Source organism: Sciurus carolinensis, chromosome 7 (assembly GCF_902686445.1).
Source record: "Sciurus carolinensis chromosome 7, mSciCar1.2, whole genome shotgun sequence".
Classification (NCBI taxonomy): Eukaryota; Metazoa; Chordata; class Mammalia; order Rodentia; family Sciuridae; genus Sciurus; species Sciurus carolinensis.
The window spans coordinates 79,168,491-79,180,900 of NC_062219.1; the positions used below are offsets into that span (position 1 = coordinate 79,168,491).

Here is a 12,410-nt window from a genome sequence, read left to right on the forward strand (position 1 = left end):
ATTTTCCTGAAATAAAGTTCTTTAAAATCAGCTTGACTTTTGTAGTATCTATTCTGTGGAAGAGTGAGCATTAAAACATACCATTTAGAGCTTTTATTTTGACAATATTGTTTCTTGGCTTCAGATTTTCGTTGTTCAGCTGCTGTATTGCTTTATATTCTGGTGTGATTTGTTTTTATTTTAGGTATTTTGCTGGAGATCAGTCAGCAGTTCTCTGAAGCAGTGTCGATGGGCCTATCCACGCCAGGTCTTCATTTCTGATATTGCATTAAATAGAAATGAAATTTTGTTTGTCACACAGGATGGGGAAGGATTTAGAGGGAAATGGTTTGAAGAAAAAAGAAAGAGTTCTGAAAAGAAAGGTTAGTTCATGTATGTGGGCGGCACTTGAAAGTACCTTTCAATTAAGTATTACTAGGTTTTACCCTTAGGCATTTATGCAATATCTGTGATTTGTTTCTTAATGCTTGTTTCCTATTGGACTGTAAGTTCAGTAATGACAAGGCCCATGGATATTCTACTGTATCTTTAGAATTTTTCTTATTTCCTAGAACGTTGTAATTTTTCATTAAGTCATCTGTTGAATGAATAAGTTATTATGGCTAAAAACATATGTAATAAACATTTATTATTACTCAGAAAATTATAAATGTTAAAAATCATAAAGCCATAAAGGGATGAATTTTGAATAATTTTTTTGTATTTTATTTATTTATAGATTATTCAAATCTATTAACATTTAAAGTATATTTCCTGTGTGCCACAGATAGCACAGACAGGGAGAAGTTTTTTTTTCAGATATCACCAATTGAACCCAGTGGCTTTAACCACTGAGCCACATCCTCAGCCCTTTTTAATTTTATTTTGAGACAGGGTCTCACTGAGTTGCTTCGGGCCTCGCTAAATTGCTGAGACTGGCTTTGAACTTGCAATCTTTCTGTTCCTCAGCCTCCCAAGTCACTGGGATTATAGGCATGTGCTACCTACTGCTCCTGGCTGGAGAAGTTTTATTGATGTGAAAATGTGAGTTGCTGTTCTCAGGCACTCATAAGTTTATATATATATGGTTCTGAGATAGATGCTTGTATGCATGTAAGTTTCTTAAGAATCTAGAAATTGGAAAAAAAAAAAAAAAGAAAGTGTTAGGGGAAGATTATAGTAGAGCTCCCCTAAGACAGAGTGAATTTGAGAGGGTAACCAGAGCACCAGTTTCACTTGTAAATATGAATGTATGTTAACCAATATTTATGAATCTGAATTCATGACCTCATGCTCCCATGTCAGTTTTTCAGTGTTTTCTGTTTTGGTAAATTGTTACCTTTGACATTCCTTATTTCCTGTCCTGCACATCTAATCTATCACTGAATTTTGTTACTTCTATCTCAAATGCTTTTGAAATCTTTTTATTTCTCTCTAGATCAATTGCTACCACCTCAGTCTATATCATTCATTCATTTTTTGGATCTAAAATAATACAGATTCTTTATCTATAAATTCTTCACATTTCAGCTAGATTCATATGCAGATTTTATTTCTCTCTGTAAGCACTATGTACTTTGTTCTTTCATAGCTTTGATTTGTTGACTTTTAATGGTACATTCTTGTTTAATGTCTTTTTCTTACTGAAGGTAGGGACGTGTCTATCTTGATCACTACTGTGTTACTACAGATAGATGATCACTGTATCACAGCAGTATAGTGTAGTCATTTAGATATTTGCTGAATAAATGCCAAAAAAAAAATAGGAAAAGGAAAAAGTAAATAGGCAGATTATGAAGTCACTGAGTTTATATAGTTTAAATGAAGGTTGAAGACTTTTAAAAGCTAAAATATCTAGAGATGCCTTTTGAAAGAATTTTGTTTGCAATATGAAGGATGAGTTTGTTCAAAGAAATGAAATCATGACCAATTAAGAATTGACTCACTAAAAATTCTCTTTGTAGTACTACAAATATTTGATGTAAAATGTGTTGAAGAGGGAATGTAATGTTTCAAAATACTTAATATATGAGAAAGATATTCCATATTTTTCCAATTTTTTTTTTTAATCTTTGTACTCCTAAATAGTTTCTGTAAAGCCTTGATTAATGGTAGCGTATTTTTTTTTGGCAGACATTTTATCAAACCTGCATAATACCTCATCAGATGGGTCTTATGTTTCTGATATAAATAGTGTGTATGAAAGAATTCGACTCGAGAAACTTACTTTTGCTCATAGAGCCGTTAGTGTCAGCACAGATCCAAGTGGATGCAACTTTGCAATCCTGCAGTCAGATCCTAAAACAAGGTATACTTGTATTTATTAAATTTCATTTTTAGAAGGAATAATCACTGGATTTTCTTTTGTTTTCATTAGCTCCCAGTACACATTCAATTGAATTTCTGTTTTCAGGTCCTGTAGAGACCTTAGACAAACATGTTACCAGGACAGTCCAAAGGTGGAATTTGTTAATACTGGTTAGGAATGATGAGTATTCCCTTTAGTTTGTAAACTAATACTGAAAATGAAGATACACACACACACACACACACACACACACACACATATGCACTTGCCTAATTTGTCTTTAGTACTTAATGCTGTCTTCTTGATTCTCACATTCTGAGAAACGTTTTATAACTATGTCTTAGCAGTTTGTGAAAATTTTTGACAAAGTAAGAGCTGAAATGGAATCATCTATAGCATAGAATCCCACTGCAAATCTCCTACATCCCATTAATAGACAGATAGATTAAGATAAACACCAAGGGTATTGTTTAAGAAAGTAGTTTTGGAAGTAGGGTGATCATCCATTCTGGTTTGCTCAGGCCTGCCCTAGTTTTAGCTTGAAAGTCTCATCTCCTGGGAAACCTCAGTCAAATCAGGAAAGTTGAAAGGTAAATTGGGAATATGTGATTGCATTGATATAGTACTGAAAGAACCAGAATTACAAACTGATTATATATCTTAGTTTTTATTTTGACTTGAATGTGTGACATATTCTTTGATTTGGGACTTGAAGTGTTCACTTAGTTTTTGATTCGTTTCTTCGCTTGTAAAATAAAAGATGTATGAAAGAGGAAAACTTTGAGAATGTACTCTTTACTCATTTTTTAATGTTTTTAGTTATGTTCAGTAATTTAAAAACTTTCTGAGAAACATCCATTTGAATTTATATTGTGTAGCATTTCATTGTAGCAATAGAGATCATAGCTTTCAAAGGAAAACTTAATTCTTGTTTTAGTATGAGAGAAAAATACAAATAGAAAAAGGAATAGAAAAGAATTAAGGTTGATGTAATTTCTAAGACTTTGTGATATTTTAGGAAACACCAAATTTAAAATTTTCTAAGTTTAGTAAATAATAAAACATTTGATTTTCAAGGGAATCAGACAGGGGTGCTTTTTTCTCCCCATTTTCTTCAAAGTAAAAATTATTTTTGTTCTTCTTCTAGCCTTTATGAAATTCCAACTGTGTGCTCCTCATCCTTTTCTGAAGAATTTGGCAAACTGTTGAGGGAAGCAGATGAAATGGACAACATCCATGATGTAACATTTCAAGTTGGCAATAGAATCTTTCCTGCACATAAATATATTCTGGCAGTGCGTTCTGACTTTTTTCAGAAATTGTTTCTTTCAGATGGTACTACTTCAGAATTTACAGATATTTACCAGAAAGATGAAGATTCTGCAGGGTGCCATCTCTTTGTAGTAGAGAAAGTTCATCCCGAGTTGTTTGAATACCTTTTACAATTCATATATACAGATACTTGTGACTTTTTAACTCATGGCTTCAAGCCAAGAATAACCTTAAACAAAAAACCAGAAGAATATCAGTGTACTCTGAATTCTCATGTGAATAAAATAAATTGCCATGAAGATGATAATCAGAAGACAGCATTTGAAGTTTACAAAAGTAATCAAGCTCATACAATTAGTGAAAGGCAAAAGAGCAAACCTAAATCTAAAAAAGGAAAAAGTACTGGGGAAGATGATCCTGTAAGAATGTTGCAAAATGTTGCAAAGAAATTTGGCCTCAGTAACCTGAGTAGTAGGTATGACTCCTTAATATCTGTTCTTGTACCGAAGTTCCCAGTTTAAATATTATAACCTTTTCTTTTTTGTTTTCTTATCCCTACTACTCCAACTCCTTTTTTGGGAGAGATTCATTTATGTGTTCTCTGATTTCTGTTAGAGTTATCTCTGTGGGACTCCCTGGTTTGGACATTAAGAATAGGAAGGCCATTAGAGGATTTCAGTCCTCCATGGTGTGGATCTGTAACAGGGATCTGCAGTGGCAAGCAATATGGTGTGCTGGAAAGATCTTGGGAATTAGAAATACCTATAAAATTATGCTTCTTAGTCTATTATTAGTGGATTACTGGTGGGGCAAATTTAATAGTTTGCTTGTACCTCATGATTTCAATATATAGTAGGGATAATTTCACCTCATTTGCTGGTAAAATTTTTTCCTATAGCACATGTAAAGTGACACAGTATTTGTCAGATTATAAATCATATTCTTTGGTATTCTCTATTTTAAGGCCTTTTTGTTACTTGCAACAGAATAACCTTAATTGAGGGTTGTGTGCAGTGGAGGAGTATATATGGTATTTTCTATTTAAAAATGCTGAAGGACTTAGTGCTGCGTCTTTGACTTGTTTTCTGTTAATAATGATATTTAATGTTTAATTCTAATTAAAATAAAAGAAAAATTAATGATTTTTAAAATCTTATAGTGGGGTTTGTTGAGATGCTTTTCTAAGCGGTGATATAATTATGTTCAGATATGAACTAATTTGTTGGAGTTTTGTATGTTTATTAATCTTGGTAGGGAGTATATTCACTTGTTTTTAATTTTTATCTTTTCTTGATAGGTTAGATGGAGTCAGATTTGAAAATGAAAAAATTAATGTTATTGCTAAGAAAACTGGTAATAAGCTGAAACTAAATCAGAAAAAATGGTAAGTTAGATAATGAAGATAAATTTTCATGTCTAGATTTTGGTGCAAAAGTGTAGAAATAAAAGGTCTTACCTATATATGAAGCAAAATTTGTAGGTAGATATCCTCGTACCTTTTCTAGTTTTCTTCATTTTTGGAAATTTTGGGGAGCTATTGAGTTAATGGATAAAACATTAGCTGCTCAATAAGACATTGAAGGAGTTCACTCTAATGTAGAGAGGAATTTTTAACTCTTATTTTTTTTTCCTTGAATTTTATATCTTGTTGTACTTAGTAGTATTTGATGTAGACCTAAAAACCAAACTGCATATTTCCATTATTATGATGATTATTTCCTTTCGTATACTTTTTTCCATGAATAAATATGCTACTCTAAACATATTTGTTATCAAAAGTTTCTTGTTAAGTATATGTAGGTGAAAAGTTTTGGAGAAGAAGTAACTGTAGATGTCTAGACTGCTTGGCACAAAATAGGTACAAATAATTGAATTAAAGAACTTTATAGGTGATGTTGCTTAACTCTTGTTAATACCTTGCATGGAATAAAAAAGGAAAATCAGGAGAAAATCTGTTTTGAATATTTATTTGTACTCAGTTTCCATTTAAATGTTACCATTTTTCTAAGACTTAATTGTTTTTCCTGAGGTGGAGGGAAATGAAGTCCTTTATTTATATGCACATCCACAAAATTTTAATTTTCTGCCACCTTTATCAAAAGAAAATCTAAAGTTAAGCCAAATTCTTTGATATATTTTATTTGCTAAATAATGTAAAAAAATCACTCTTGTTTCAATAAAAATTTTTTTATTTTTATTTTGCAGTTCATTTCTGTGTGATGTGACCATGAAATCAGTGGATGGAAAGGAATTTCCTTGTCATAAATGTGTTCTTTGTGCTAGACTTGGTAGGTATACTTTTTGTTAACTGCTGATTTATTTGTTTTAGTATTATTTCACTATTCTTATTGCACCAACCTTTTTCTCTTTTAGAATATTTTCATAGTATGCTGAGTAGCTCATGGATTGAGGTAAGACTTAAATAGAAAGTGCCTAGGCAAATAACTAAAATTCTTTACACTTAGAAGTTAAAATTGTTGATAAAAGTTTTTTTTAATCAAAATATTCTTGTTTTTATCTAGAAATGTGTTAGGAATGCTAGTGTGTTCCTTGTTTTCTGAAATTTTCTTTGTTCAGTTTTTGTTTTAATATTGACTATTGAACATTTTAGCTTTGTGTTTTATAGATTTTATTTAATTTTTTGCTTTTGATGTGATTGCTTATGTAGAGTTTTTCCTATCAAATAACTCAAATTAGAATATAATAGAACTTTATTGTTTAAAATTAATTATTTTCCTTTATTTTATCTTATTTTACTTAGGCTTCCAGTTGTGCAGCTCTGGAAATGCCAATACATTCAGACATACTGAAGGTTATTTTGGACTACCTCTATACTGATGAAGCTGTGGTGATAAAAGGTACTTAATAGAGTTAGGAAATTTTAGATCATATATAAGGGAATATTGGTAAAATAAACATGAATCTTAATTTTGATCTATTTGAAATAAGATGTCATTAGAGGCTTGATTTAGAATAAGCAGAATTGTATGTAATGTTGAGTAGCATATGGATGGAGGTAAGACTTAAATAGAAAGTACCTAGGTTTTCTATTAGATGTACCAGTTGCATTTCCAGCTACTTCTGTGATTGAGATCAATGGAGAACAGAGAATGTAGTCTTGACAAATTCCCTACTTAAGTTCTTTCTTGCCTTTTTCCCCCCTTGTAATAACATCAGAAATAAAAGAATTAGAGGAAGAATTGAGCCAGAATTTATGAAGAGACTTCATTTATATACTTTGTCAAGCTAAACATCATATTTTAATTGTATAACAACAGATGTCTTTAGTTGTTGGAGTAGTATTGAGTGTTCTGTGGTATTATTTTACTAGTAGTTTTTTAGCCCCAGTGTATAGTAAGGAAAAAAATTTGAAAGTTCCTGCCTTTATTTTTTAAAAATTGGTTCTAATAAGTTATACATGACAGTAAAATGCATTTTGACACATCATACACAAATGGAGCATAACTTCTCATTCCTCTGGCTGTAAATGATGCAGTCACACCGGCAGTGTATATAGGGTAATAATGTGTCTCATTCTACCATCCTTCCCATTCCCACTGCCCCCCTTGCCCCCTCCCTCCCCTCTGCACCATCCAAAGTTCCTTCATTCTTCTCTCCCCCTCCCAATTCCTATGCACTATGGATAAGTATCCTCTTATCAGAGAAAACATTTGGCCTTTGGTTTTTGAGGATTGGCTTATTTCACTTAGCATGATATTCTCTAGTTCCATCCATTTACCTACAAATGCCATAATTTTATTCTTTAAGGCTGAGTAATATTCCATTGTATGTATATGTGTGTGTGTATATATATATATATATATATAATCACATTTTCTTTATCCATTCATCGGTTGAAGGGCATGTAGGTTGGTTACATAGTTTAACTATTGTTAATTGAGCTGCTATAAATGTTGATGCAGCTGTGTCACTGTAGTATGCTGATTTTAAGTCCTTTGGGTGTAAATAGAGGAGTGTAATAGTTGGATCACTTGGTGGTTCCATTCCAAGTTTTTTGAGAAATCTCCATACTACTTTTCCAATTTGCAGTCCCACCAGCAATGTGTGAATGTACCTTTTCCTCCACACATCCTTGCCAACGCTTGTTGGCAAGTGTTGTTATTGCTTGTTCTTGATCATTGCCATTCTGACTGGAGTTGGATGAAATCTTAGAGTACTTTTGATTTGCATTTCTCTAATTGCTAGAGTTGATTAACATTTTTCATATATTTTTTGTTGATTGTATTTCTTCTGTGAAGTGTCTTAAGTTCTTTAGCCCATTTTTGATTGGGTTATTTTTAAGAAACTTATAATCTAGTGTAAAATACAACCACGTAAGAAAACAAGTGTAATTAAAACAGACTAATGTTCTAAAATAGGTACATTTTTGAGAAACTGGTATCTAAACGTGGGGAAATCTGGACAGTGTTTGTAAAGGAGGTAGTATTTAAATGAAGATAAGCTTTCTAAAGATTTGTGTACTTGGAGAGGATAGCTGAGACACTGGTATTTTTTCTCTATTTGTGTTTTTTTTTTTTAAAAATTAGATATTATTTACATGCCATAAAGTTCACACTTCTAAATGGTTTTTTAGTATATTTCAAAATGGTGCAGCCCTTAGCATTTTCTAATTCTAGTGCATTTTCCTTATCCCAATAAAGAAACCCTATACCCTGTAAGCAGATACACTTTTCCATTCACCCACAACCTGGTCCCTGGTAATGACTAATCTACTATCTTTCTCTTCTATGCCTTTTCTGGACATTTCATATAAATAAAATGAAGCATGTGTCTTTTTGTGTTTAACTTCTTTTACTTAGCATAATGTTTTCAAGACTCATCTATGTTATAGCATATACTAGCATGTCATATTTTCTATTGCCAAATAATATCCTTTTTGTAGATATACCACCTTTATCTATTCATCAGTTGATGGACATTTGAATTATTTTCACTTTTTAGTTATTAGGAATCATTTCTGTGGGCTGTGTTTTTTGTTTTTCTTGAACATAATACCTAGAAGTAGAAGCGCTGGGTCATATCTTTTATGTTATTCTTTCTCCACATCCTTTCCAATACTCGTTAACGTTTGCTTTCTTATAACTATTGTAGTGGGTGTGAAGTAGTATAACATTGTGATCTTGATTTGCATTTCTCTATTGATGTTGAACATCTTTTCATGTGTTTTATGACCATTTGCGTGTCATCTTTGAAAAACCATTTAAAATTTTTGGACCATTTTTATTTGAATTAGTTGTGTTTTTTTTGGTTCTAGGAATTGAACCCAGGGGTGCTTAACTGCTGAGTCACATTCCAAGGCCTTTTATTTTTTATTTTGAGACAGAGTCTCAGCTGCTTAGGGTATCACTTGCTAAGGTGCTTAGACTGACTCGAACTTGTGATCCTTTTGCTCCAGCCTCCTGAGTTGTCAGGATTACAGTTGTGTGCCACTGTGCCTGGCTTATTTTTTATTATGTTTTGAAAGTTCTTTATATACCCTGGGTAGAAGTCCCTTATCTGTATATTCTATTCTTATTCTCTGGGTTATATTTTCATTTTATTGATAGTGTCCTTTAAAATGTTATTTTAATTTTGTTGAAGTTCAGATTACCTGCTTTTACTTGGTACTCATGCTTTTATTGTCATGTCTGAGAATGCATTGTCAAATCTGAGTCATGACAGGTACTTCCTGCATTTTCCTCTTAAGAGTTTTATAATCGTGTCTCTCACATTTGAGTCTTTGATTAATTTTGTTTAATTTTCCCCCCAGCTTTATTGAGGTATAATTTACAAATGTGAGTTGTGTCTATTCAGGATATACAAGGTGATGTTTTGATGTATGTATACATTGTGAAATAATCACCATAATTAAACTAAAAATATATGTATCACCTTAAATAGTTAACTTTTTTTGGCAGGGGCAAGAACACTTAAGATCTTTCTTGACAAATTTCAAGTGTACAACACATTATTATTAATAAACTAGTCACCTAGCAGACCTGTAGATCTCTAGAACTTAATTAATTATAGTATAATGTGCAATGTTCTGCATTTCTCCCACCCTGACCCTAGGTAACCGCTGTTGTAATTAAGTTTATGTTAATTGTTTTGTATTGTGGTCTATAGGTCCAACTTTCTTCTTTTACATTTGTTTATTTGGTTGCTGTAGTATCATTTATTAAATAGGTTTTTATTTCCCCATTGAATTGTTTTGACATTTTTATCAAAAATCAGTTGATTGTAAATGTAAAATTTTATTTCTTGTCTCTCAGTCCTGTTCCATTGATTCATTTGCCTCTCTTTTGGCCAGTACTACACTGTCTTGATTACCATTGCTAAGTAATAAATTTGAATTTGGGAAATGTGATTCTTCCTCCTATATTCCGTTTCAGAATTGTTTTGGTTATTTTGGATCCTGACATTTTCATATGAATTTTAGGTTTACCTTGTTAATTTCTACAAAAGAAGTAGCTGAGATTTTAATAGCGATGGTGATGAATCTGTAAATCAGTTTGCAGATTCTTACCATCTTATGATGTTTTATTAAAATTCATGAATACAAGGAACATGGCCGTCTTTCCATTTTTTGTCTTTAACTTTTGTCAGTGATTTTTAAAATAGTTTTCAATGTACAAGCCTTGTGCTTCCTTTGTTAAAATTATTCCCAAGTATTCTTTATGCTGCTATTTTTAAATTGAAATGATTTCATAATTTCATTTTTGGATTGTTCTTTGCACTGCCTGAGATAGAAATTGAATGTATATACATTGATCTTGTGTCTTATAACCTTGCTGAATTCTTTTACTAGTTCTGATAGTTTTAAGTGAATTTCTTAGGATTTCCTTTATACAAGATCATGTTATCTGCAAATAGAGATGGTTTTACTTCTTCCTTTACAATCTGGATGCCTTTTATTTATTTTTTCCTGCTTAACTGTCCTGACTATAAGAACCTTTTATACAGTGTTGTTTGGAGGCTATCCTTTTGTTGTTCCTAATCTAAGGAGGAAAGCATTGAGTCTTTCACCATTAATTATGATGTTAGTTGTGAGATTCTTTTTTTTGTAATTGTTTATCAAGTTGGGGAGGATCTTTTCTATTCCTGTTTTGAGTGTTTTTATCATGGAAAGATTTGGGACTTTATTAAATGCTTTTCTGTGTCTCTTGAGATGACTATATCACTTTTTTTGTCCTTTAACTCCGTTTTTGTTTATTATATTGGTTGATTTTTTAATGTAGAATCTTTCATTCTGGGAATATTCTACTTAATCATGTATAATTCTTTTTTATGTTACTAGATTCGGTTTAGCATTATTTTGTGTCTTTAATGATAAAATGGGTATTAGTCTTAATTTTCCTGTAATGTTTTTGTTCGATTTTAGTATCAGGACAATGTTGGCATCGTTAAATGAATTGTAAGTTGTTCTAACATACTTTTTAAAGAATTTGGGAACAATTGGTGTTCATTTGTTAAACATTTGGTTGAATTCATCAGTGAAGCAATCTGATTTTGCACTTTTCATTCTGCAGTTTTTTAATTACTGATTTAATCCCTTTACTTATTGAAGTCTGTTCAATTTTATATTGAGTCAATTTAAGTAATGTGTTTTCTACAGATTTGCCCATTTTGTCTAGATATTTGCTCTGTTAGCATATACATATTTTCATAGTTTGTAGTGTTCTGTTAACCTTTTTTATTTCTGGCTGGTTTTATCAAGTCACCTCTTTCATTCCTGATTTTAGTAATTTAAGTCTTCTCTCTAATTTTTTATTGATCATTCTCCTGAAAGTTTGTCAATTTTTATTATTTTTCCCCAAAAAACAATTTTGAGTTTTGTTTGAATATGTTTTGTTGATCCCATCCTAATTTTTATCATTTTTTTTTCTTTCTGATTGCTGTGTTGATTTACTCTTCTCTTTTCTAGTTTCTTAAAATGGAAGATTATTGATTGGAGATCTTTCTTCTATTTCTTCATTAATGACTTCTTTTGTGTCAAGTGGATATTTTCTCCTGTACTTTTGAGATTCTCTTGTAGTTTCATTTACCATAGTTTTTAAAGTTATTTTTTAAAGTTGTTTTTTAACAGTTACTCTGGGGACTGTAATTAATATCTTAAGTTAAAACAATCCTATTTGTATTAATGCTAACTTAATTTTGGAATTATTTTAAAAATGTTCCTTTATAGCTCCCTTTCCTTCCTACCTCTTTGTGCTATTGTCATTCATATTATAGCTTTGTATATCATATGCCCATTCACACAGATTTGTTACTGTTTTATGCGTTTGGAAAAAATGTTATGAAAAAAGTTACTTTATACTGTTATTTTATTTGGGTAGTTAGGTTTATTGGTGTTCTTTATGGATTTGTATTATCTATTCCTCAAGTCCACTTTTTTAGTTCAGTTTGAATTATTTCTTTTAGCATTTCTTGGTGGAGCAGATTACATAGAGACAGATTCTCCTTTTTTGTTGTTATTAATCTGTGAACATCTCAATTTCTTCATTCTTGAAGGATGGTTTTGCTAGATAATGAAATTCTTGGATGACTGTCTTTTTGTTTTACTATTATGAATATGCCATACTATTTTACTATTTTACTATAATATGCCATACTGTTTTACTATTATGAATATGCCATAAAATCAGATTTTAATCTCATTGAGGATCCTTTACATGTGTAGTTGTTTCTCCCCTGCTGATCTCAAGATTCTTTGAAGTTAGTTTGTAACAGTTTATTGTGTCTAGATGTGAATACCTTTGAATATATCTTACTTGGAGTTTGTTGTGCTTTTTGGATGTGTAGATTCATTTTTTTAAAAAATCAAGTTTGGAAAGTTTTCAGTCATTATTAC

The 12,410-nt window shown here is 31.3% G+C and overlaps 1 protein-coding gene across 2 annotated transcripts in view; it reads left to right on the top strand.

The window, feature by feature from the left end:
* Ibtk (inhibitor of Bruton tyrosine kinase) overlaps positions 1-12,410 on the top strand; it is a 75,035-nt gene that overhangs the window by 25,674 nt on the left and 36,951 nt on the right. For both annotated transcript variants that reach the window (XM_047558165.1, XM_047558166.1), the window contains exons 10-16: positions 185-362; positions 2,113-2,287; positions 3,435-4,034; positions 4,857-4,943; positions 5,765-5,847; positions 5,933-5,970; positions 6,321-6,417. In XM_047558165.1, coding sequence (XP_047414121.1) covers positions 185-362; positions 2,113-2,287; positions 3,435-4,034; positions 4,857-4,943; positions 5,765-5,847; positions 5,933-5,970; positions 6,321-6,417 — 1,258 coding nt within the window. The remainder of the gene's footprint in view (positions 1-184; positions 363-2,112; positions 2,288-3,434; positions 4,035-4,856; positions 4,944-5,764; positions 5,848-5,932; positions 5,971-6,320; positions 6,418-12,410) is intronic.